This window comes from Dromiciops gliroides, chromosome 4 (genome assembly GCF_019393635.1).
Source record: "Dromiciops gliroides isolate mDroGli1 chromosome 4, mDroGli1.pri, whole genome shotgun sequence".
NCBI classification, from domain to species: Eukaryota; Metazoa; Chordata; class Mammalia; order Microbiotheria; family Microbiotheriidae; genus Dromiciops; species Dromiciops gliroides.
This window is the reverse complement of record NC_057864.1, coordinates 216311449-216339302: the sequence shown is the minus strand read 5'-3', so window position 1 is coordinate 216339302 and position 27854 is coordinate 216311449. Positions and strand designations below refer to the sequence as shown.

At 38.4% G+C, this 27854-nt stretch overlaps 1 protein-coding gene across 3 annotated transcripts in view; it reads left to right on the top strand.

The window, feature by feature from the left end:
- Window positions 1–27854, top strand: part of RPTOR (regulatory associated protein of MTOR complex 1) — a 505620-nt gene that overhangs the window by 442811 nt on the left and 34955 nt on the right. For 2 of the 3 annotated variants that reach the window (XM_044002818.1, XM_044002817.1), the window contains exons 26-29: window positions 5739–5853; window positions 6514–6638; window positions 13778–13882; window positions 22997–23044. In XM_044002818.1, coding sequence (XP_043858753.1) covers window positions 5739–5853; window positions 6514–6638; window positions 13778–13882; window positions 22997–23044 — 393 coding nt within the window. The remainder of the gene's footprint in view (window positions 1–5738; window positions 5854–6513; window positions 6639–13777; window positions 13883–22996; window positions 23045–27854) is intronic. The other variant, XM_044002819.1, reaches the window with a different exon arrangement.

The following is a 27854-nucleotide window of genomic DNA, read 5'->3' as shown; positions in this document are numbered from 1 at the left end:
AGCCTTTCGGTTTGGATTTCTCAAATGAATTGGTTAACCTATTGCTCAAGACAATCTATTGCTGAGTCTGCCTCAGACAATTAATAGCCAGAGGCTATCTGAGCCTATGATATTAAAAGAGAGTTTCTACTGTAGTGTTTCAGGTCAGAATTAAATAGTAAAATCAGAGTTGGGTGTTCAGGAAACCAAAGCTGGTATTTTGCAAACAGCATAGGCCATCTTTGTACAGACCAGATTTAGATTCACTTTCTCAGACTTAGTAAAATGGGATGTGATGTGTTTGTCAGGAGGACTGGTGAACTGCTATAAAAATAAGCAAATGAGAGATTGCAAGATGTCAAAATAGCACATGGATACTTAAAACTGAGAATGACTGAACACTAATTTTAAATCATGCCCTCTTTCAGTTATTTCTCATATTCAGAGTTTGGGTTCAGTATTACCTTTATTTGAAAATCAACAAAGTTTAACACTTTGAACCAGATGAACCAAATAAATAAACTGTCATCAGCAATTAGAGCAGTTTCACCTGGACCCTGTACCCAGGTGATTGATGCAATTACTCCATTTTCCTACATTCCCTCTGATACATCCTTCAACTGCATCCTCAGTAGCGCTGGATTTCTTGTGCTAACATCCATAATGTACAAATGATTTCTTAGTAACTTAAGAACCTGAAGTGTCACCTTTCTCTTTAACTTCTTTGAATCAAAACTATACCTAGAGTTCTACCACCAAATTGAAAATGAAGAATACCTGGAAGCTGTACTGTTTAGCTTATGTAATTGAAACCTTACAACCTAGTTAGCCTTTGTTTGATCAACTTAAACCACTTGTCATGAGGATGAAATGAGGATAGATGTTCATAAGTGGATACTTCCTACTTTTGAAGAAGAGAGATACCTAAAGAAAAAAAATAATGGTAACAAAGCAAATTAACATATTAAACCTTTATCTAGCCAGATTTTTAAAGTGCTTTCAAGAATGAGCACTGTGTACCTTGACCCCAACATCACGATATCATTGGTCCTCTTCGAGTAAGAAGGACAAACAGCAGCCAGATTTTCTCAAGTACTTTCTAGAAAAGGCATTTATAAATACTGTGAGGATAGCAGCATATAGAATAAGTAAGTGTGTGTGTGTGTGTGTGTGTGTGTGTGTGTGTGTGTGTGTGTGTGTTAGTGCATGGCACAGCACCACCACTTACTGGTACTTATGAATAAATGCAGAGATACTTATACCATAGTGGGAAAAATGTCATCTTTTTTTTTTTCTTTCCTGAAAAGAAAACTATGATCCTAGCTGAGATTCTCAGTTTAAGAAGAACTTTTAAAACAAAAGACCCTAGTTACATGAAATTGTGATGCAATTGTAATGAGCAAGCTTGTCCTGAAATAGAAATGAGAAATTGCAGCTCCCTCCCTTCTTTACAGAGGTGGGAAACATTACATATACTGTCAGACTTGTTTGATATGTTTGTTAATTTTGCTAAACAGTATTGTTCTCTTTCTTTTTTATCCTTTGTCATAAGGCATGGCTGACTGGGTTGAAAGGTGGGGTGAGATAGATCCGGAAATGAAGGTGAACAAATTATCAGTGCTTTTTTTTGTCATTAAAGGAGGATTAGGCTTGTACTCCCAATGACATTAAAGAAAGAGGAGAAGGACCCATATTTATGTAAATATTTATAGTAACTACTGAAAACTAATTGACTATCAATTGCGAAAATGGCTGAACAACTTATGGTATATGAATATAGTGGAATATTACTGTTCCATAAGAAGTAACATAAAGGATGATTTCAGAGAAATCTAGGAAGATTTATATGAACAGATACAGAGTGGATAAGCAGAATGAGAACAGTTTATATGATAACCATCTTGTAAAAAAGCAAACAACTTTGAAAAATTTAAGCTTTCTGATCAATGCATTGACCATCCATGATTCTAAAGTAACAGTGATGAAGGGAATGAACAAATATCTACATAATACCTCCTCTGTGCCTGGCACTATGCTATACTTTTTACAAATACTATCTCATTTGATCCTCATAATCACCCTAGGATACAGGTGCTTTTATTATCCCCATTTTAGAGTTAAAGAAACTGAGGCAGTCAAACATTAAGTGACCTACCCAGAATCACACAAATGGTATCTGATGCCCCATTTGAACTTGGTTCTTTCTGTTGCCAGGCTCAGTGCTCTATACTTTGTGCCACCTAGCTGCCTTAGTGTTAAAGAATGTTACCCCCCTCCTGTGGGAGAGGCAATAGATTCACATGAGAAAGAGATCTATCTTTGGATGAAGCCAATGTGGAAATTTATTTTACTTTACTAATCATATTTGGTTTGGTTTGGTTTGATTTAGTTTTTTGAGGGTAAGGGGAGGGAGAGTTGGGAAGAAGTGAATATCAATGTTAGTTGTAAAAAATTTTTTAAAGATTGACAGACATATGTCTATACAGCTACATTACTTACAGAATTTCAAGTTATCAGTATTTTGTCAAGAGTTCCTTAATACTACATGCCAGGTTAATTCTCATTGGGGACCTTTATTTGGTTGAATCACTTATGTCTTTGACCTTCTGCTCTAAAGGTGAATTGGCTTCCAGCTAATGCACAGTATTGCTCACTCTTCTGCACAGAAGAATGCTTAAATCATCTCAAAAGTTTTTCAAGCATGCCATATTGGAATTTCAGAGTTCAGAAGGGTCAGTTAATAAGGACTTGGAGGTTTCCTTTATTTCACCACTGCCTAAAAATTTGTTTCATGTGCAAGAGAGGTTCTGAACATAAGAAATACCCACCTGTATCCCATCTGAGATTTCTATCTACCCCAGTTTTCTGTCTTGGATCCTGCAGAACAGAATTGTCAAACTTGGGCCAGAGGCCAGGAATTTAGTGGGAACCAAATTAAATGTAATTGGGAAATCTTTAACAAAAAAAAAATACAATATTACATAGATAACGTTAATTTGTGGTTTTCTAAGTCAGTATACTAGCACAAGGATTTGTTTCTTTTTCTGTTTGACAATATTACTGTAGAGTATGGTTGGCCATTTCATTGTTCATACCCTCTTTGGAGCTATATTCCCAGATGGTATCCAACCCTTTGAATCTGTTTAAGCATCAGCCTATGCTGTTTTTGAGGTAATTACGTCTATGTACTTCATAACCACTGTACTTCTGAAAAGTACCTTCAAGAAATTTTAATTGTAATGTTTCAGGGCCTTTTTTTTATTCTGAACTGAGATGTTTTTTAAGATCATTTCCACATAGCAGAAACAAGAGGGTTATGTATAAAATCGGATGTATTTTGACAAATATACATACACACACACACACATATATCTGTGTGTTTTTGTCTACATTGTACTTTTGTTTGTTTTTCAGGGCAATGAGGGTTAAGTGAATTGCCCAAGGTCACAGTAAGTGTCAAGTATCTGAGGCTGGATTTGAACTCAGGTCCTCCTGACTCCAGGGCCAGTACTCTATCCACTGCTCCACAAAGCTGCCCTACATTTTACTTTCAAAACTGTCCTGCTGGGGCCCTGAGTTCAAATATGACCTCAGATACTTGACACTTACTAAGTGTGACCTTGGACAAGTCACTTAACCCCGATTGCCTCACGCACAAAAAAAAAAAACCTGTCCTGCTTGTTTGTACTTCTTTCGGGACTTCTTTACTTTCATCTGTATGTTTTTCATTGTTACAATGGCCCTTTTTTTTTTAACCATCACTATTGTGATTTCCCCTTTCCTCAGTCCTCCTGACTAATTAAAAATTCAAGGGGTGGGGTGGGCAAACCTTGCAACAAATCATTGCAGTCAACCAAAACAAATCCACACAGTAGCCAAATCATTTTATGTCTCTTGTGCCTATCACCTATCTTAAGAAAGTAGTAACATACTTCATCATAGGTCCTATGGAGACATGGTTGGTCATTGCTTTGAGCAGCATTCTTAAAAGTCTTTCACAGTTGTTTTTCTTTAAGATGTTGCTGTCCTTATATAATTGTTTTCCTAGTTCTGTTCTCTTCATTCTGAAATCATCACTTTTGTTATTTATTATGGCTCAATAACATTCCATTACATTCTTATAACACATTGTTCAGCCATTCCCCATTTATCCAAGAGTAAATCTAAATCCCTTCTCCTTAGATTCTAGATTTTTTTCTTTGTTATACACTTTTAATCCCCTCTCCAGCCATTTTTAAGTACTTGCTTACTATGTGCCAGTCACTGGACTAAAGACTGGGGATACAAAGAAAGGAAAAACCACTCCCTGCTCCCAAGGTGCTTACATTTCTGTTTTGTTTTGTTTTGTTTTGTTTTGTTTTGTTTTGTTTTGTTTTTTTAGTGAGGCAATTGGGGTTAAGTGACTTGCCCAGGGTCACACAGCTAGTAAGTGTCAAGTGTCTGAGGTCAGATTTGAACTCAGGTACTCCTGAATCCAGGGCCAGTGCTTTAACCACTGTGCAATCTAGCTGCCCCGGTGCTTACATTTCTAATGTAAGGGAGACAACTCACAAAAGATATAAAGAGTGTAAATGGAAAAATAATATCCGCGGGTAGGCATGGGGAGGAAGGTAAGAGGGTTAAGCAGGATCAGAAGTTGCTATTTCATCTGCCTAGAAGGAAACCTGGGTGAGATGAGGTAACAGAACATCCCAAGAAAAAGCCTGAGCAGTGTTCCAACAGGTAGGAGGCAAAGCAGGAGAGAGCAATGTTAGGAAGAAGAAAAAGTATCACAGAGCAGAGGATGACTGACAGTGCTGGAACCTGGAGAGGCGCCGAGGAGGATTGAATGGCCATTGGGTTTGGTAATAGAGGTGATTGTTGAGAAGAGAAGTGGAGGCATTAAATATAGGTGGCTTTCTCTAAGAGTTTAGATAAGAATGGGAGGGAAACACCGGGCCATTAGCTAGCTGGGATGTTTGGATCAAGTAAAAATTTTTTGTTTTTGTTTTGAGGTTGGGGGAAGCATAGACATGTTTATAGGTATCAGGAAAACAGCTAGAAGTCAAGGAGAGATTGAATATAAATTAGAGCACAGGAATGATAATTTATGTAATGTGCTAGAGAAGATGGGATGGACTTGCTAGCTGGGATGTTTGGATCAAGTAAAGTTTTTTTGTTTTTGTTTTGAGGTTGGGGGAAGCATAGACATGTTTATAGGCATCAGGAAAACAGCTAGAAGTCAAGGAGAGATTGAATATAAATTAGAGAACAGGAATGATAATTTATGTAATGTGCTAGAGAAGATGGGATGGACTGGGATCCAGGGTACATGAAGAGGGGTTTTCCAGAGGACATTTCCCATATGAAGAAGTTGAAGATGAGATTCCTGCCCTTGTAAAATCTAATCTAGGGGCGACTAGGTGGCACAGTGGATAAAGCACCGGCCCTGGATTCAGGAGTACCTGAGTTCAAATCTGGCCTCAGACACTTAACACTTACTAGCTGTGTGACCCTGGGCAAGTCACTTAACCCCCATTGCCCCTTAAAAAAAAAAATCTAATAAGCTTTGAAACAGGTAAAGAATAAGGACAATATATACAACTATACTGCTATAGACTGTTATCACTGTAGAAATTCAGATGAGCTTAGATTTCATTCATGTGAAAGTATTGTATTCTTGCCAGTGTTTTGTACAAGGCAGTGCACTCAATTTCTTGGTATAAACATAGAAATTCGGATTCATTACCAGGTACTTTCTTCTCCATTACTTTTTGTAGGTATTACAAGACTAGATGATCAGATCTTCCTTAATAGGAACCCCGGTGTTCCCTCGGTGGTCAAATTCCATCCCTTCACCCCTTGCATAGCTGTAGCTGATAAAGACAGCATTTGGTAAGGGTTGTGGTAATTACTCTCCTGAATTCATTAAGTATTAACTAAATATTCCACATGGCTTCCACATGGCTTGACCTTACATATGAAGGACACTGAAATGTTGCAGACTTTACTCACATCTCTGAATGTGGGGCTCTCCTGTTTTGTTCTAAACAGGGAGATCTCAAAAATTGACTCAAAGATATCCTTTGCTCCTTTTCTGATCTCTAAAAGGTTGAAAGCATCGTCTCTATTGCTTTTGACTACTGTTGAATTATAAAGGGGGTGAAACCCGAAAGTAATAACTGTGGGTTAATGGACAGTAAATCAGATGTTATATTTTTGAGAAGTTACTTTTATACTGTGTATAAAGATAAAGTGGTTTCCTGGTTTTAGTGTACATGTAATAGTCTCATCAAAACTAGATTTGTAACAGAAAGACTTGTAATGGGAATTTAATCTTATTACTTCCTCTGCAAAAGCAAGAGATGTTATAGAAAGTCATTAATTTTAAAAAAAGCATTCAGACGCCCCAAGGAGAAAAACAAGTTTAATTTGTAATAAGTATAAACCTTTATAATTGAGAAGGTACTGATTTAATAGAGATTTCTTTGTATTGCTAATAAAACAGATACAGTTCTCACTTCCATTTCTTATTTTATCTTTATACTCCCCAAGTTTTTGGGACTGGGAAAAAGGGGAGAAGTTGGACTACTTCCACAATGGAAATCCTCGATATACCAGAGTCACTGCCATGGAGTATCTGAATGGCCAGGACTGTTCACTGCTGCTGACAGCCACAGGTAAGCCTCATTCTACTTGTTCAAAGAAATGTGTGAAAGGGTTCCCTTCCCTCCCCCCCCCCCCCCCCCCCAGGAAACACATCAAGGACATTAGTGGACTTCAGGGCTTGGGACCCTGGGACCCCTGAGTTGGAGAGGTAGCCATGCTTGCTATTTCAAGACATATTTTGATCTAATTGTATTTTTTCTCTTCCTAATGAAAAAAAAAATCTCTTGATTGGAGGTTATCATCATAAAATGCTAAAAAAAAATTGTGACTTCAATGTCAAATATCATTTAAAGGCAGAAACTTAGCCTGTATGTTTTAATTGCTCTGGGACTGACCTTCTGTAAGACGTTTCCTGGAGTAGCTATGTGGTGCACAATGGATAGAGTGCCTGGAGTCAGGAAGATTCATCTTCCCTGGTTCAAATGTAGCCTCAGACATTTACTAGCTATGTGACCCTGGGTAAGTCATTTGACCCTGTTTGTCTTAGTTCCTCATTTGTAAAATGAGCTAGAGAAGGAAATGGCAAGTTACTCCAGTATCTTTGCCAAGAAAACCCAAATGGGATCACAAAGAGTCAGACACAACTGAAACAACTCAACAACAAGAAGACTTTCCCAACAGTCTCTTTCTGCCAAACCATCAATACCAGTTCCTGTCATCACCTAGAAATAGAAAGCGCTGGTTTATTTACATTCTCTCAGTCATTGTTGAGTACTCCTCTATACTAGAATGGAGTGGTAACTGCTTAAAGACAAAAAAAACCAAGAAGGTTGTGATCAGATTCAATATAATGAAATGTCAGTAAGGATTAGGAGAAATGTATGCCATTTCCATGCTACAGGATTAAGTTACTGGCTAGACTAGAAGAATGAGTGTTTGTTTATAGGGATGATTTCAGTATTAAAAACTGTAAGGGTAGAATGTGGTGGGGATTGGAGCTAAAACACAAGTATAAATGCAAGCAAAAAATGACGTGAAATCTGAAGAAATCTGTCACTGGAAATAAAAATGAAGAAATATAAGCAACTACAGAGAAAAAAGATGATTATATGAAGTCAGAATATTTTATTTCTCAGATAAGAAAGGTATGATACAATGATATCAAAAGTAATAAAGAATTACTGGAGAAAACAATCGAAGATCAAATCATGAGGATGTTTTTATTGATCTTAGTGAAGGTTAATGATGTAAAATCACATGAAGAACCTTAATTAAGGAATTAGAGGTGGAATTTTTTTTTTGTTTTGGTGAGGCAATTGGGGTTAAGTGACTTGCCCAGGGTCACACAGCTAGTAAGTGTTAAGTGTCTGAGGCTGGATTTGAACTCAGGTCCTCCTGAATCCAGGGCCAGTGCTCTATCCACTGCGCCACCTAGCTGCCCCTTTAATTAAGGAATTAGAACAGGATCAAGGAAGGAGTTTGAGAAGAGGAATTGAAAGCAGGTAGGAGTAGAGAACTTACTCTAGGACATAGGCAGAAGACATTTTTTTTCTATCAAAGCTCACTGACCAAAGAGGTTAAAAAATATTAAGGGTCAGAAACAAAAAGCAATGTATTTTAATTTTTCTTAGAAAAACGTAAAAAACTTGATTCACTCACATGTTGTTAAAAACTGAACCACTCGGCAAACATTCATTAAGCAGGGCTCTTCTAGTAACTGAGGAGGATTCAGAAAATGTGGTCCCTGCCCTCAAGGAATTTACCATCTAGTAGTAGAATTAAGCTATATACAACTAACAGTGATGCAGAGAATAATAATAGGCAGCCCTTCTAGAGCACCTCCAGCTTTGCAAAGCATTTAACAAATATGCACGAGAAGCAGTTTGGTGCCACAAATCCAATGAGAGTTCCAAAACGGGAGAAAAATCATTTCTAACTGGGATTAGCTGGAAAACTTCATGAGAAAGATGACATTTAAACTCATTCTTGAAGGATAGGTAGGAATTTAACAGATAGGGATAGAAAGAAGGAATTCCTGGCATAAGGAACTGTGGCCTAGAGATGAGAAGGTAGAGGATATATTCATGGAATTTGTCAGATCCTATTTTCACTTAAGTATAGAGAAGGTGAAGCTGGGTGGTGTGAAATAAGATAAGAAGGTGGACTGAAACTGAATGATGGAGCCATGAATATCTGGCCAAAAAGGTTCTACTTTTTCCAGTAGGAATGGGAAAGCATTGTTGATCACCATGTATGGGAAAGTTAACCAATTAGAGTTTGTGTAAGGATGGATTAGAGCAGAGAGATCAATTAATAGGTTACTGCCATAGTTCCAGGGGAAAATATTGAAGGGCAGAGGGGTAGTGAAGAAGAGGGAGGAATCAAAGAATTTAAACTACAGTTTTGAGCATATATTTTTGGAAGAATAGTGGTGCTATTAACAAAAATCACGGAGCAGCTAGGTGGCACAGTGGATAGAGCACTGGCCCTGAATTCAGGAGGACCTGAGTTCAAATTCGGCCTCAGACCCTTGACATTTACTAGCTTTGTGACCCTGGGCAAGTCACTTAACCCCAATTGCCTCACCCCCCAAAAAAAATTGCTGTCAGAGGAGCAGAATTGGGGTGTGCTAGGCACAACCAAAGACAAAGACAAAAAGTTCTGACCCTCAAGGAACCTTCATTCTCCTGGGAAGAGATAACATTACACAATACGAGGCAGATTGAAAAATAAGAAAGCTCTACTAATTAGAAAGGATCTCAGAAAATCTACTAAGAAATAAGTATTCTGACAGGTAGACCAGAGGAGGGAGTTAATTCTAGGTGCAGGAGACAGCATATGGAAATATACAGGGGCGTTTAGCCCAGAGCATTTGAAAGGGAAGTAATATCAAATACATCAGGAAAAGTAAACTGAAGCTAGATTGTGGGATGCCTTGAATGCCAAGCTGAGGATTTTGTATTTTATAATAGTGGCAAGAGAGTCATTAAAAATTTTGTTGTTGTTATTAAAAGTAATATGATCAGACCTACCTATAAAAATTATTTTGGCTGTTAATGTGGATAAGTTAAATAGGGTAGAGACTAGAATCAGAAAGCTATGTACATTAGTGCAGACATGGGGGGTGGGGGGGGACGGGGATGACCATGTAAGTGAAGAGGAGAAGGAAGTGGAAAAACATTGTGGGATTATAATTGGATATAAATGTGAGGAAGAGGGAAGAGTGAAGGATGACTTTAAGGTTACAAACCTCGTTGACTAGGGGATAGTGATGCCCCTCATAAAAATATGGGCATTTGGATGGGAGGAGGTTTTGGGTGCAAAGATAATGGGTCCATTTTGGACATGTTGATATTTTTCAAAGCTCTTTTTTTCAAAACTTGTGATTTTGATGTTATGAGTATTTATAGGAAAAGAAGGCCATTGAGAGATTGTCGATTGAGATGGGAAAAAACTTTTTTTGCTAATTTGGACTGTGTGCTTCAGAATATATTGAATATTTAAACAGTAGCTAGTATTCATTGCTCTTCAGTTTCTCATTCTTTTTTTTTTTTTCTTGGTGGGGCAGTGAGGGTTAAGTGACTTGCCCAGGGTCACACAGCTATTAAGTGTCAAGCATCTGAGGCCAGATTTGTTTTGGGTTTTGTTTTTTTAGGGGGTTGGGGTTTTTTTGGGGGGGGGTTGCGGGACAATGGGGGTTAAGTGACTTGCCCAGGGTCACACAGCTAGTAAGTGTCAAGTGTCTGAGGCCGGATTTGAACTCAGGTACTCCTGACTCCAGGGCCAGTGCTTTATCCACTGCGTCACCCAGCTGCCCCCCTGAGGTCAGATTTGAATTCAGGTCCTTCTGAATCTAGGGCCAGTGCTTCATCCACTGTGCCACCTAGAGCTGCTCCCAGTTTTTCATATTCTTAAGAACCTTTAGAGCCTATATCATGAAATGTTTAACCACAACTGCCCACTACCATAAGATAATTTTTTCTCTGGACTATATCAAGCATGATCAGAACAATTTCACCTTGTGGACTAGATGAAATCAGCTTGAGATTGCATTTTGGAATTTTCCCATTACTGCTATAGAAAATGGAAGTGAGAGTAGGTAGGAGAGCAATATGCAGTGGTTAGCCGGTATAACTTGGATGAAGATCTAGCAAAGGAAACTGGGAAGAGGTCAGATAGGTAGGAGGATAACCATGAGAGAGCAGTATCATGAAGAGGAGAAAGTATGGCAGGGAAGAGGTTGATTCACGGTGTCAGAGGTTAGAGAGAGGTCACAAAAGGAGGAAAATTAGCTGCTCTTTTTGTGGTAACAAAGAATTGGAAATTGAGAGGCTGCCCATCAATTGGGCAATGGCTAAACAAGTTGTGGTGTATGAATGTAATGGAATACTATTATGCTGTAAGAAATGATGAGCAGATGGATTTCAGAAAGACTTAGGGGAGTTGATGCTGAATGAGAAGAACCAAGAGAACACTGCCCATGGTATCAACATTTTGTGATGATCAGCTGTGATAGACTTAACTCTTCTCAGCAATACAAAGATCCAAGACAATGCCAAAAGCCTTATGGTGGAGGGACAGCTAGGTGGCGCAGTGGATAAAGCACCGGCCCTGGATTCAGGAGTACCTGAGTTCAAATCCCATCTCAGACACTTAACACTTACTAGCTGTGTGACCCTGGGCAAGTCACTTAACCTCAATTGCCTCACCAAAAAAAAAAAAAAAAAGACTTATGGTGGAAACTGCTTTCCACATTCAGAAAAAGAACTATGGAGTCTGAATGCAGACTAAAGCATACTATTTTCACTTTTTTTGTTGCTTTTTTATTATTGTTCTTGTTTATTCAGTCTTGCATTTTTTTTCCTTTTGTTCTGATTAATGTGGAAATATGCTTAACATGATAGTAATGTATAACCTATATCAAATTACTTGCTGGCCTCCGGAGGGAGGAAGGAAGGAAGGATGAGGGAAAAAATTTGGAACTCAAAAAATATCTTTACATGTAATTGAGAAAAATTAAAATAAAAACTAAAAAGTAAATAAATAAGTAGATCAATTTTAAAAAGAAAAGGATGAAGATTAATAAAAGGCCATTAGATTTTGCACAAAAGTGACTGGAGAAAGCAATTTCAATTGAATGATAAGTTTTGAAACTAAAAACAGAGTATATTGAGATGGCTTTCTCAAAGCATTTAGCAAAAATGGGAGGAAAGAGGACAGTAATTAGCAGGGATGTTCATATAAAGTGAGGGTTTTAATTTCTTGTTTTTAAGGGTGAGGGAGAACATGGGCATGTTTGTAGGCATCAGGGAAACAGGCAGTACGCAGGGAGCAATTGAAGATAAGTTATTGAGTGGGGATTATAAGTAGGTGCAGTCTGCTATCCCATCTTGTGATGGGATAGAATGAGATCATTTGTGAATGTAGAGAGTTTTGACAATGAAAAGGGCTATCTCCAAATGAGCGACAGAAACAAAGGAGGAGACAGTAGTGAAAGTCATCTGCATGGTCTGAAATGAAGAGAGAAGAGGAATTTCATTGCAAATGGCCTCAAATTCCCAAGTAAAATATGACATAAGGTTCTTAGCTGAGGGCGTAGAGCGAGGCATGTCATAGGAGGCTTGAGAAGGGATAAAATAGTTTGGAAAAGCCACTGGGATGAGGAGAATAAGTTGGTTAGGAAGGTATAAAATAGTTGCCATTTGTTATAATAATATCCCCATTGTTATTATATAGCATAAATTTATAGTGGACAGCACAGTTTTGTGTTTCTTCCCCAGCTTCATTCAATAGCACATGAAATAGAAGCAAAGGCCATAAAGAGTGGAGTGATCTAGGGTTGGGTCTTAGCAAGACATGATCAGTAATAGAATAAGAGGTGAAAGGGATAATGCAGAGTTGATTGATTGATCAAGAGTTCAATATAGAGAAGAGATAATCACATCAGCAAATGTGTATTTTAATGTAGGTGAGTCTGAATCATCCCTTCAAAAGTTAAGAAAGTACTTACAAGAGGAGGACAGATTAATAGTGAGGATGGGATAGGATAAACTAAGTTTTCTTAGCTGATAAGGGAGAAAGTAAGGAGAGGAATTTAATTTGAAAGAGAAGTCAATGAGAAATCAAAACCAAGGTGAAGGGAAAAGGATGTGAAGAAGATGAGGTTAAGATTGGAACAAGAATATTTCATTTAGCTGAACAAATATTTACTAAAGGTGCCCGCTGCATGAGCTAATTCTTTCCAAAGTATGAGGTGAGGTTATCAGCTTATAGCTGGCCAGATGCCTCGGACGGTTCAAGGTGCTGGTATTACCATGGCTTTAGAGGAAACTGAGTTCTGAATAACGCAAATACTAAACAAGGAAAGTGAGACAGTGAACAGGTGATAGACTGAAAGAAATATACACACATGAGGTTTTTTTTCTTTCAATGTTCTACTTAGCATTAAGCCATAAAGGCTAGCTGTCAGGCCTAGGCTATGGCAGACACTCCCTCAGCTCCTCTGATGGATTTCTATGAAAGTGAGGCCATCGAAAGGAACAACAAAGATCATAAAGGATTGTTTTCCTGTACTCAGTAGACTCTGAGAACTGACAATAGTGTTCTCAGCTCAGTTTCTTAATCTTACAGTCCAGCTGATTTCAATTGTTTCCATCATTGAAACTACAGTTTGTGTATTGAGCATAATTAAACAATGTGGGAAGGGGGTGTGAAAGGCCACAAAGACTTTCTTTCCCTAGAAATGATTGGATTTTTTTTTTCTTAACACGCAGAAAGTTAACATAGAGAGGAACAGAATAGACAAAGTGAAGAGTACTCTTCAGAGTCTGGGCTTTGTCATAGTTCTTCTTACATCCTGAAGGATTTTACACCTAGTGCTTCAGTACTAATAAGAGGGACATAATAGTCTCGGGTCCTAGAGAAGCTGAAATTGGTTCAAGGACCTGTTCTGTAGTTAGCTAGGCATGTTTGCCCAGGAGAAGGAAAATAATAATGCACCCTTACAGTTTTTAATACTGAAATCATCCCTATAAACAAGAAGAACTATGACAAAGCCTAGGACCATTTCTTCATTTGTCATTCTACCAAATGAGATGACATTCATTCTTTTGCAGTGATACAGGTCATTTGACTTCCTATCTCTCCTCAGACTCCTGAATAGGGCCTGAAAGAGACAATGCCTTTGATATCCTTCTCTTTTCCTCTTCAGATGATGGTGCCATCAGGGTGTGGAAGAATTTTGCAGATGTGGAAAAGAACCCTGAGATGGTGACTGCTTGGCAAGGGCTTTCAGACATGCTACCAACAACAAGAGGTAGGTCTGCATGGAATTTTTTTTTTAGAGCCTGAAGCATATCCTGAAGGCATCCAAGGATGCCTTTCCCAAGCTGGATGAAGTGATCCGAGTGGCTCCATTCCTCCTCCAGCAGAACCTCCACAGTAGTGTCTGGTTCACTTTGGGATTTCCTGGTAACACAAAACTAACCTGTTTCTCTGTCAAAATCACTATAGAATTTGATAAATATAGTGTAAGCGTGTTTTTGTGTGGTTTCTGTCAATGGTGTGAGAACCTTGGCCCTTCAGAGTCTATTTGCGCACTTGCCTTTTCATTGCTGTGTGGAAAGTAATGTCATTGTTTTGGGTGTGGCTTAAAGCTGAAATGGGTGTTTCCTAGGAGGAAATGTTGCCTAGTGATTAGAGCCTGGACAGAAGAATCAGGTTTTTCTACTGTTAGTCTATGCTTTCTTTGATTCCTAACTTGTCATGAACAGTTCTTCAGTACCTCAAAAGAGCAGTGATTTCAGCAGTGTGGTTTATTCTTTCCATTAATGCAGATGACAGTCTCTCCATTCTTTTATTAGATGGTTCCATGAGTTTCTCTGACCAAAACTATTCACCACCTAGTAGCCAACTCTCTGATGAGCTCTCCAAATCTAATTAGACTGGCCTTCAGACTATAGTCTATTATTTGACCTATACCCAAAGCCTTTCCAGCTTGATAAGACCTTCCCCTTGGTACGAACTTGTGCTTCACTAGAATAGGGTTTAAGAACCCAAAGCCATCTCCATGTCAGCACAGGAGCCATAAACAAGCCATTTTCTATCTCTTCCTATTGAGGTTTTTCTATTTTTAGAACAAAAATTAAATTCCATCTTGGGCCTACCGAAATGCACAATGTTTATCCTGGGTGCGTCCCTTTTGCTCCCTGAAGACCTGAAGAATAAATATACTGACTACTTTCCCTCCTTGAACTAATGGGGAAAAGTGTTCCTGTTCTCTAAATTTAGCCAGGCTGATTACAACTCCATTCTCCATCACTTTGGATCACCGGTTTGTGTTTTGCGCAGCATTGCATGTTGCATGTCAGCTCATTGCCTGTCTCCAGTTTGGGCATGAATTAGTTATTTCTAGTCTGCTTTCTATTCCCTACAGATTTAAAGATATAGAGGAACAACATAATTCTAGTCTGGTTGAAAACCAGACTGAGAAGCTTAGATAAGGAAATAAAATGCTGTCATTTCACTTAGAAAAGGCTACAACCTAGTCTAGAATACAAGAATGATTGCACTCTTGCTTTAGGACATAAATGGCGTTTTCTTTGTTTAAGGATCCCCATTTGTATGGTAGCAGCATTTCTTTCTGAACTCAAGGCTTAGGCTGTTATCCGTTAATATCTGTTAATTGGGTTTCATCTCCTAGATAAAGTAATTGACATCTAAGAGTTGTTATCTCCTTTTAAAGAGGATCCCTACCTAGACTAATTCTAATTTATTTTAAACATCAAAAAAATTTCTTTCCCTCTTCCCTCTCATTCTCTCTATTCATTTATAATTTCTGTAACCAGATTTGATATTTAGTCTTACCTTTAACATGTTTCCTTTGATGGCTTTCCTCTTTCAGGGATTGTTCTTGCATTTAATTAAAGGAGTGCTTTCATTTGTTCATACTGCTCTTGTCATATTTAGTAGATTACCTCTCTTCTCTTTATTTTTGTGAAATCTTGACATTAAAGGGCGCTGATCTGACTTGTTCTTATGTCTGATGGAAAGAGCCAGATGCCAAGAGCCTTCTGAATCAAGGGGGAGCTTTTCCAAAGTGTGCTTCATTGCAAATCAGAAAAAGTTAACTTTGTCCTAGTATCTGATTCCACTAGAGCCACTCCCAACCAATATTCTCTGCAAAGAGATTTAAGAGCATGCTGGAGGTAGTAGTAGTCAAATATACTTGTTGAGGAACTTGGAACCACCACAGGTAACAGAGCAGAAAACTTAGATTGGCCTACCTAATTTCTAACTAGACAAGCTGGTTAGCCTTTAAGATGCTTAGAAGCCCTTTTCAGACTTTTTATGCCACAGCTGACCCTGCCTTACCCCTTTAGGTATTTGTGCCTTAGCCAAATGACTCCTATCTGTGCTTGAAAGGTAGGGCAGATCTCCCTCCTGGAGTAGTGAAAGGACTCGGAAGAACACCTATCTACACTCCAGTTTGTAAGGAAGAACAAATTATTCCTAAAAAAAAACCCAAAAAAACAAAAGCCAACATACTGTATGGCAAAATCAGTAGTCCTAAGTGTCTTTAGAGTTTTAGGCTAGAGCATGGATCTGCAGGTAATAAGGTAAAATTCAATAGGGATATATGTAAAAGTCTTACCCTTGGGTACACAAACCAACTTAAACATAAGATGGGGAAGGCATAATTAGACAGCAGTTATTCTGGAAAAGATCTGAAGGTTTTATTGGACTACAAGATCAGTATAAGTCAGCATTGTGATAGAGCAGCCACAACAGCTAATGCAAAATTGGGTTTCATTAAGAGGACTGCAATTTTCCAGGCTTAGGAAGGTGATGGTCCATTCTATTCTGTCCTAATCAGACGATCTAGAATACTGAATTAAGTTATGGGAATTAACAAGGGAATTAATAAGCTCAAGATAAGAAGACAATAGAATGGTGAAAGGCCTTCAGTCTGTGTCATGAGGATCATTTAGAGGACCTTGGCATGTTTAGCCTGGAGAAGAGAAGACCCACATGGATATGATTGTGTCTTCAAGTATTTAGAGGCTTGTCATAGAGAAGAAGAATCAGACTTGTTCAGTTTGATCCCAGAGGGCAGAACCAGGAGCTCTAGGTGGAAGTTGCAAATTTATCCTCAATGTCAAGAAAATGTTTGCCACCAATTAGAACTCTACCTAAAAGTAGAATTGTTTGCCTTGAGATATAGTGAGTTTCCCCTCCTTAGATGTCTCCAAGCTGAAGTTAGATGACACTTATTGTCAGTTATGGTAGGCATTCCTTTCATGTATGAATTAGATTAGACGGCTTTTGACTTTAATTCTCAGATTCTACAATGATGAGTTGTTTGAGTTTCAAAATGTCTAATACATAGTTTGTGATGCAAGAATGGTGCTCAGAAGAGAGACTAGAGCTGGATCTGGGCATCTTTTACATAGAGGGGATAATTGAAGCCATGGGACTGATGAGGTGACCAATAAGAATATAGAGATAAGGCTCAGATCAGAACCTTAGAAAACCAACCAACACCATCTCGGTCCTCTTGGACACCCCATTAGGGATGCGATGTAGATGATAGACCAGAAAAAGAGACTGAAGAGTACTCAGAGAAGTAAGATGAAACCCCAGAGTAAGAAAATATCCAGGAGGAGAGGCTGATCAATAGGGTCCAATGTGTAGCAAGACACGTCACAAAGTATGAGATCATTAGTGACTTTGGAGAGTGAAATTGCAGTTGAGTGATAAGGTATGAAGCCAAATTTCAGAAGGTTTAGAAGAAAGTGGAAAGAGAAGAAATGGAGATAGCCAGCATAAATGGCTATTTTCAAGGATTTTGACTGGAAAAGGGAGGAGAGATGTATGACTAACTACCAGGGATGGTTGGCTCTAGTGAGGATTTTTTAATGACAGTGTAGACTTTAGTGTGTTCGTAGGCAGCAGAGAAGGAAATAATTTCTAAGGAAATACTAAAGACTAGTAAAAGGAAGTCCATGAAAGTGAGAACAATCTGCTGGACAATTGGTAAGGTATAAGATCAAGGGTACGTGTGGAGGAATTGGCAAGAAAAATGTCTAGTTCATAAGTAACTGGGGTGAAAGGGATTTGAGAAAATAGTATTAAGGGTTTGTGGTATCATAAGGTCAGGAGAGTTTGTGGCCTATAACCTTGATTTTCTTGAGAAATAATGAGTTCAGCACTTTAGCTGAGAGGGTACTTGGGGTCAGGGGGTGAAAGATGAATGTGGGCTTTGAGGAAAGAATAAAAAGTTTTGAAAGAACCATTTTAGAGACTAGAGGAGTAAATGAATTGCAATACTGCAGTGAAAGCTCAGTTGAGTTTATATAATATAAATTTGTAATGGACCCATGGTTCTGAACTGGGACCTGTTTATTGTCTAGAGGAGTGACATAGTTAGAATCGCAGTTAAAGAAAATCATTTTGACAGCTATGTGAAGAATGGATTGCAGTGGAGAGAGACTTGAGGCTAGGAGACCAATTAGGAGGCCACTGAAATAGTTCAGGCCTGAACTAAGTGTTAACTTTTTTAGTAAAGAGAAGGGGTCAGAATTGAGAGATGTTGGGAAAGTTAGGGTGACAAGAATTGGCGCCTAATTGGTTGAGAGAGAATGAGGATAACAGTGAAGTTATAAACCTGAGAAACTGGATTGATGGCGGTACCCTTTACGGAAGTAGGGAAGCATGGAAAAGGAGAGGTTTTAGGGAAAAGGTAGTAAGTTTTGTCTTAGACATGTTTAGTTTTGAAAGGTGCTCTTACAAAGCAATGACCTCCTCCACAAGTCTGATACTTTCTCTAATTTGATTTTTATTTTTATGAAATGGTTCACCTGAGCCACTAGCATCAAGTAACAATAGTTCCCATTAATATCTTACTTCTGCAAAGCCCAAGAATTCAGAGCAAGTTATAACTACTACAGATTTCAGTTTCTTGCCACCCATCCACTTTCTATCCAAATAGCCCCATTCTCCCTCATCTTTCTGAAAACATGCCCTATTATGTGAACAAAGAGGTAGAGCTAGATGTGGCAAGGTCATTGATGAAATGAGTAAGATGATCTAGGAATGTCAGAGACAGGGAGAATGGGCAGGGGCAGCAGTGCTTAGAAGAGCTGTCTGATCTTGGGCTGCCTTTATACACTCCTCTTTTGTTAGGGGTGGAGGGAGGGTATGATCATCAGTTCACTTTAAAGGAACTCATTAGAATGGGATTTTCTCTTCCTAGGGCAGACCCTTTGGGGACTTCAGTAAAGTTCAGGGATGTAGCTTTTCTGAAACCCTTTTTAAAAAACCTTCTCTAGAAAGCATATTCATTTTACAAGGAGCAGAGGAAAGAAGGGTCATCTAGACTTCAGAAGATGTGGGGCTTCTCTGTCTCTGTCACTGACTAGTATATTCTCAGACAATTCACTTTGCATCTCTGACTCTGTTTTCTTTTGTAAAATAATGAAGAAGCTGGATTAGATCTCAGAGATCTCTTGCAATTCTAACATTTTATGACTAGTAGTGATGATAATACAATATTGAATCTTGACCCTTCTTTTTGCAGACATAAATAAGGGGAAACAGAAGCCCAGAGATATTAAGTGACTTAGTCACAATTGCTCAAGCTGGAATTCAAACCCAGAACCTCTGACTCCAAACCCAACATTCTTCTTACTGTATCTTGTCTTATTGTCTTTGTTCTGTTGGATCCCTTCCAATTAATGAGTTTACAACTTCTCTCACATTTGACCCTCTTTCTCTATTTTACTAGTTCCTACTGTTTCTACCAGTTCAGGACAAATAATCACTTATATTATTACCTCAATATCCTAATTGCTCTCCTTGCCTTAAATCTCTCCCCATTCTAGTTCATGTTCCAATAACTGCCATGGTGTTTTTCATTGAATTTGATTGTGATTTCTCTGTTCAATCAATTCTACTGGATCGCTGTTACTTCTAGGAAAGAATATACTATCCTCTGTTTAGCTTTAATGCCCTTTACCACAAGTCCCCAACTATTATTTCCAGTCTCATGTATATTACTTCCCTTTTTGAACCCTGATATCTGAGTAGATTGCAAAATCCTTCCTCTTTTATATACAGTGAAGCTGGAGATATGGGGTGGGCCATGAATGGAAATTCATGAGGCTCGAAATATAGATTTGACACATGTTGTGTTGTTGTTTGTCCTTCGCTCTCAAAGAGAATGATGACATCAGGGTGATGTCATGACTTGCACTGGATTGGATTTTTAAGTGAGGGAGGTGCATGCAAGGTCATCAACTTCAATCTCTTCCAGAGATATCTGGGTCCAGTGACAAGATGTATATCAGGATGACTGGTCTTAAGTGACTTGTCCAGGGTCACATAGCTAGTAAGTGTCTGAGGTGAGACTTGAACTTAGGTCCTCTTGACTCTAGGGCCAGTGCTCTATCCACTTCACTACTTAGCTTCCCCAAATTAAATGCCTATCACATGTTGTAAATAATAAACACTTTTATTTATAGTTTTGAGTTCCAGATTTTATTCATCCTTCCATCCTTCCCCTTCCTCCCTCCCTGAGGCAGTAAGCAATCAGATGTGGGTCATACATGTGCAGTTATGTAAAACATTACCATATTAGTAAATTTGTATATGAAAACTTGAATAAAAGAAAAATGCAAGCTTCAGTCTGTGTTCAATCAATATCAATTCTTTCTTTAGAAGTGTATAGTATGCTTCATCCATTAGTCCTTTGGGATTGTCTTTGATCATTGTATTACTGAGAATAGTTTAAGTCATTCACAGTTCTTCATCAAACAATATTCCTGTCTCTGTGTCTCTTGGTTCTGCTCACTTCACAATATATCAGTTCATACAAGTCTTTTCAGGTCTTTCTGAAATCATCCTGCTTGTCATTTCTTATAGCACAATAATATTCCATCACCATCATATACCACAGCTTGTTTAGCCATTCCCCAATTGATGGACATTCCTTTGATTTCCAATTCTTGGCCACCACAAAAAGAACTGCTATAAATATTTTTGTATAAATAGAGATTTTTCTCTTTTGGGGAATGTGCAAAGGGGGTTTTAAAGCTAAACAGCAGGACTAGAACAACAATCCCTCTTCCATCTCCATGCCTTCACCCTGTTCACTATCTTTACCTGCATCTCATCATTTGTATTTCTTCCAGACACAATTCAAATACCTCCTTCTACATTAAGCCTTAGCAGATTTTGTGGTTAACTTCTTTGTATTTATTCTCTTCATATTTGTTTTGACTATCCCTTTTTTTTGGTACTTTCTCCCACATTAAAATGTAAGTCCCTTGAGAAAGGAGAGTTTTAATTGTTATATTTGTATCCCCCGTGCCTAGCAACAGTGTCTGTGCCTGACACATAGTAAGTACTTAATAGATACTTGTTGATTAACTAATAAGGAGAACAAACAGGAGAGTCTTCCTTCAGCAAGATGGTGCACTGAGCCTGACTCTCTTACACACACCACTTTAAGATAACACTATGTGTCTCACATAAAAGAAAGAATAAAGAAAAGGGGAAGGAAAAGAACCCTCGCAGGAAAACAAACAGCAAATATGATCTGTAAGAGTCACCAATGTAATGAGTAAAAGAAAAAGCCAGGAGAAATCTCCAGAAAGAAAGAACAAAATTATAAAAGCAATGCGTCTACCTTCAGAAGAGAAAATGGACAAGCCCCAGGAACCTACAGATTTAGAGTCATAAAAGGTATAAAGGAAAAACCACTGGAAATAACATTCCTGCTAGAAGAATTCACAAATATGAGAACTGACAAAGTAGTACTCTACCTACTGGTGGTGGAAAAAATCTTAGTGAAGCAGTAAAGTCTCTGATGAGTAGAAAGGCTCCAAGATAGTTTTAAAAAAGTTTAAAATTAGAAGATCAAACAATAAATAAAATCAAACCAGAATGGCAAAACTGGAAGACTACAGACCTCTACAAATCAAAACAACATAGCTAGAGAAGCAAACTTGGTAAGAATTATTGGTTTCTCAGAAAATATTTTAAAAGTCTATGTCTCCATATTGCAGGAAATAATACACAAAAATTTTCCAGAAGTATTAGAAAGGCGGCAGTGTGCAAATCTGAAGAATCCTCAGAGGAAAGTCTTATATGCTTCCAAGGGAGAGAATTAACATACAGTAACCAACTGAAAAAGGAGGAAATAGGATTTCCAAATACTACTTTTCATTCCTTGTTCTCGCCTCTTCATAAATATACTTGGAGAAAATCTGTTTGCCTTGGGCATAGTCTTCAGTGGTCTAAAAGTTCTCTAGCATTCTGACCACGTGTTCTGAATGGCTGGCTAGATAGCCTGTTTCAAAAAGTGATTTGATATATTGATCTCTGTGATGAGAGTAGCACTCTCTTCCATTGGTCCTCTGGTTCCTTGAAGTCAGGGGAAGTATGTCCAGAGCCTCTACGTCATCACAGAAGCAGTTCTACCACATGTGCACATTGAGGACACAGTCTTGTGCATGCTCTCCCACCTACTCTTGAATTCCTTACAAAAATCAAAAAGTGAAAAGAGCATCAAAGCAGATTTTTGCTCAAGATCCTCCCTCTTCAGATGCCCAGATTGTGGATTGGAATGAGTTGATGAGACCACCTGAAGAGTCATTTTGGGAAGTGATACCTTGACTTGAATTCCCTTGGGTCACTATCTGTTATTGTTCCAACTCTTAAATGAGAAACATCTTGTTCTACACAAATTGGCCTGCAGAGAGCTATTTATTTGGGCAGAAGGAGCAGCATCATTACTTCACCAAGCCAAGTCTTGTGTACTTCAACAGACTCTACCACCCTGACATTTCTCCTGCTTTCCAGGAGAAGTGGTTTTTTTATGGTTTAGAACTTAATCTCCTCCACTGCTAATTCCCCAAACAGAGCATCTGTAAATTTGTTTATCTTTGGATATGCTTCTTACTTATCTTGACTTTCACTGAAGAACCTTGCTCAGTCCCTTCAGTTCCTCATTGGCCTTTGGCCCACCCTCAAATGTGGCAGAGTTGATGCTGCATTTACAGAAGTTGGTTAGATTGATCATTTATGTTGTAGTTAAATAACACACTTTCACAGGGAGCTTTAACACCCAGGGAGTTTACAGTCGAAAAAATACTTGATAGTCAAATCAATGTTATTAGCCAGAGAGTGTGAATTGTATTCATGTTTGTCAAGTAGAACGATTTCCTTGGCAGGCTGTCACAACTAAATCATTCCCTTCCCTTTGGATGGAAGCATGTTGTGAACTTAGACATTCTCTTCTGCACTCATTCCACTTTCCTTTCTCTTTTGAGTTTCCCTTCTAATCTTGCTTTGTTTTGTTTTAATTTATTTTGCTTTGCCTGACCAACTTACCCTTAGCACCAATCCCGTAATCCCTATTTCCTCACAGGTCTGGCCCGAAGGGTTTCAATCTATCTTGACCGAAGTAAGCAGGGAGGTGAGTGCTTTCTTTCCTCTTATCTACAACCTTCCAGGGTACTGGGGGAGACTGGGAGCCTGTCCTTGCTTTCATTTTGTTGATTTTTTAAAGTTAATTTTTTTTGTTATTTTTCCTTTTCACATCTTCTAGGTTCTTTTGCACCAGGGAAACAAGATTAAGTGATTTAGATTTGCTTCTTTTGCTTTAGTCTTTATTACTTGTGTATAAGCTGGGCAGAGTTTTTCAATACCAGGATAAAGTTGACCAGTAGAGATAGGATGATATGTCTGAGTGGAGAAACTGGATAATGACAAGGAACCAAGAAGAAAACTTACCTTCTCAAAATGAAGTTTGAATGTTTCATCTAATAATTGTGCTTTCTTTGGGCTCTTCCAGAAAGTACATGCCAGTGGCTTTATCATCACTATTCTTGTATGTGTGACAAACATTTTTCTTGCTTACTCTCCAAGCATTAGACATTTTCTCTATACAAGGGGACTAGTGTTATTTCCATAGCCCTAAGACACTTTTCTCTTAACATTTGAATTGACGCATAAAAAGTAATCCATATTTAAGTCCAGTAATCTTGAATTGCTTCGTTATGGCTATCTTCTTGTAAAAAGATTGACAGATGAACAGAATATTCTAATTGGATACAGACTTGGTTTACTAGGAAGAACATAGCCATTGGAACAAATATGGAAAGTGGGTTTTCCCGCCTGGATTTTCCAGAGGGCTCTGTATTGTTGGGGGATTTCTTCTAGACCTAAGCACTAAACCATTCGAAATATCTGTTTAGTTCAGAAAACTCCACATATAAACATGGAATTTGTAAGTGAATGTATCTAGCTTGCCAGAACATCCAAATGACAACCTTAACTGGTTAGAGAGTTCTAAAATATGTTTGGCTGATTTTGCATATTTAACTTTCAAGCTACTGCATTTCTACTTGAAACTTAGATTTTTTTTTTTCTCATTTAGACAGAAAGCTTTAGAAGATTGAGGCTCACTAAAAAGAGAATGAACACATGCTTTCACCTTTAATTTTCAGAGCTCAAGGTTCAATGTGTGATCATCCCTCAACTAAACTGTTTGGTCATAGCCTGGCTTTTAGTTAGTCATTGCTCTCTTTGAACTAATGGCATAAATGACATTCCCAGCTGGGTGACTACTAAAGCAAGATTATCAAGGAAACTCTAGACTTTGGTTATGCTGCCAAAATTATTAAGGATTGACTATGAGAAACATAGACTTGAAAACCAGGAGACACCACAAAAAGCACTGAATCACACTTTCTAAAGCATTTATTTCTGGAAATATGCAGAATTTAGAAATACAGCAAGGCTAACAGATTTAGGATTATTTTGCTTAAGGTAAAAAAAAAAAAAACACCTAAAGTCTTTAAGGTATGCAAAAAGTTCTAGGAAACAGTGACCACCGAATCTCCTTGTGCTCAAACAAAAATCCTAAGAAAATGGCTTACATTGTCATGGAAAGGTTTAAATTAGACAAAAGGAAAAAATGTTTTTAATCAGAAAGGGTGTTTAAGCACTGAAATAAGCTCTTCAGGGAAATCATGTACTCATCTTGCTTGGAAATCTTTAAGATGTTTATTTCCTCCTTAATGAAGGAAGTACCATTTCATTTTTTGCTTCTGTTTCCCTAATACCCAGTACAGTAACTTACTCATAGTAAGCATTTAATAAAGCATTGTCGAAGAAATACATTTCTATGTCTTGGTTCAGATACTGAACCATACCTCTTTGTGAAATCCAGAGGCTTGACTAGATGACCTTTTCAGGTCAATAATTGATTGAATTCTTGGTAATAGGAAGCCAGAGGGGGCAGGCATGGAATTATGGTGACTTTTGTAGGTCAAAATGGTTTGCCCTAAACAAGTTCAAAGGAAACTCACAGTTCTAATCTGTGCTAACCCTTTAATACCCAGTTCTAAATCAAACACTGGTTTGTCAGGAGACCCCAGTACTTCCTTGAAGAGCTAGAATCTGGAATCATAGCTCATATTCTCTTTGACTGTGCCTCCAAGCTCTGCCACATGACCTTAAGAAGTAAAGGGTTCGGGGCAGCTAGGTGGCGCAGTGGATAGAGCACCGGCCCTGGAGTCAGGAGTACCTGAGTTCAAATCCGGCCTCAGACACTTAACACTTACTAGCTGTGTGACCCTGGGCAAGTCACTTAACCCCAATTGCCTCACTAAAAAAAAAAAAAAAGAAGAAGAAGTAAAGGGTTCAGGGCAGCTAGGTGACGCAGTGGATAAAGCACCAGCCCTGGATTCAGGAGGACCTGAGTTCAAATCCGGCCTCAGACACTTGACACTTACTAGCTGTGTGACCCTGGGCAAGTCACTTAACCCCCATTGCCCCGTAAAATTAAAAAAAAAAAAAAGAAGTAAAGGGTTCTTCCTCTACTCTGTTATTATGGCAATGTGCTTTTAAAAGGTTGTCCAAACTTCTGCGTGTGTGAACACTAACATAAATCTTGGGTCTTTGATTAATTATTAATATTCATTAACTGAGGACTAAAATGCAGATACTGTTATTACTGAAAAAAGCTGATTGTGTTAGAGTATTAAAGAGTACATAGAGAGAAGTTATGAGTCAGAATCCCTTAATTTGAAACCTTTGCACTCCCTCTGATCATCAGGGAGTGGATGAGAACTTAATGGTGGACTATTATCCTCCTCACTTTCTATTCCTTTAGAAATTCACTGGCAGATATAAAGTCTAAAATTAGCAGGACCCGATCAAAGGGAATTCCCCATTCAGTAAGCAGGAAATCAGCAAGTTAAGGAAATGCAGACAACTCTTCTGCCATTACTAATGTCTCATCAATGCTAAAGGAAACAGGCCAGGACTCTACCCCGTGCACATAAATAATCATGTGCGAATCAATAATGCACTCTGGTGCATTATCAGGAACTTTCCTCTAGAAAAGTAGTCAAGAGGTTTCTCCCCCAGGGGATTTTTTTTTCTTCTTAAAAAAAATATAGTATTGTCCTTTGTTTTTATACATTGTTCATTTAGTTCATTCAACAAGCATTTATTTAGTACCATTTGTTTTGTTTTAAGGGGCAACATGAAATAGAAGATAAAAAGTTGGTTTCAGTGTCAGAAAAACATGGGTTCAAGTTCTGCTTCTAACTCATCCTGTCTGTGGGACCCTGGGCAAGTCACTTAACCTAACTTCTCCGTGTCCTAGGCAACTCTCTAAAATGATTAAATTGTAGAGCCATTGCTGATATAATCTGGTCAAGTTTCTTCACTAGGAGTTCTCTTTACTAATAAAATAACAGACCCTTGCAGGGGGTGGGGCTGGGGGATGCCCAAAATATGCCTAACCACTGAGACTACAAAGACAAAAGAGACACCTGTCCTCTGAGTTTCCACAAGAAATAGGAGACAGGAAGACATGGAGGAAATGGGGCTGAATTTGCAGTCAGAGAACCTCTAACTTTGAAACCTGGTTTGGGCAAATTAGTTCATTTTTTTCATCTGTAAAATAAGAGGTTGGACTAAATGGCTTCTAAAATCCCTTCAGGCCCTAGATTTATGATCCTATGATTCTATTCAGGGAAATCAAAATATACAAAGAAAAATAAATACAAAATATATACCAAGTAGCTTCGCAGTGATTTCTAGAGGGAGGTCTCTAACAACTGAGGAATCAGAATGAACTTTGAGGAAAGCCAGAGGGTTAAGATGAAATGTCAAAGACAAGACCAACTGTCCAGAAAAAAAAGCACCAAATTAAACATGTACCAAGCATTCAAAAGAGAAACATCAATAAGCCCCTTTTTATAAAGACTTTATAGGCTAGGTCTTCACAAAAACAGACAGCCAGATGCCATAAATACTGAAAGAGAAGTCAGCATGAGCCCAGATAAACAAACCAGAAACTTATGGCAGCACCTTAACCAAGGAAACTGAAGTGGGGATGAGAGGTCTGCCTAGTACTTTGATGGGGGAAAGTCCATAAACCTAATGGAAACCTATCTAGTGCTCCAACCAACAATGCCTCAGAGGAGACAGAAGAACCCAGCACCCCAAATGGGGAAGCTTTGGGGTAAAAAAAAAATGGCAGAACCCTGTCTAGGAAAAACCCCAGGAAGACAGAAGAACACCCTGATCAGGGAAGTTTGAAGAGAAGGGAAAAGAATACCAAACAGTGTGATCAGGGAAACTCCAAGGGAAAGAGAAGACTATAACAACAGCCAAACACAGATTTCTAACCAGGGACACTGAACACTGCTACTCTTAGTGAAAACACCAAGGGAAGTATCAGTCAATGACAAGAACCAAACAGAGCCTGACCACTCTGCCCAATTAGTATGGGAGAGAGTAGAACCTTGTTCAGAGTTCCAAATCAGCACCCGAGACTGGAAATATGAGTTAAAGAAGTCACAGAACATTATGGATCCAAAGAAGTCCAAGTGAAAAAACCAGAAGAAGAGACTAACTCCTAAGCCGACTGAAAGAGAAAAAAATGTCTTGGATACAAGAACTACAAGATTACCTAGAATAAATAAAGTGTAGAGTTAAAAATAGCATTACAGGGGGGCAGCTATGTGGTGCAGTAGATAAAGCACCAGCCCTGGCTTCAGGAGGACCTGAGTTCAAATCTGACCTCAGACACTTGACACTTACTAGCTATGTGATCCTGGGCAAGTCACTTAACCCTTATTGCCTCACAAAAAAGAAGAAAAGAAATAGCATTACAAGCAAAATAATAGCCCTGCATTAAATACCTGAAAGGGAAATAAATAGCTTTGAATAAAAGGTGTTACTGTATCATTTTTTTTTTTTTTGCT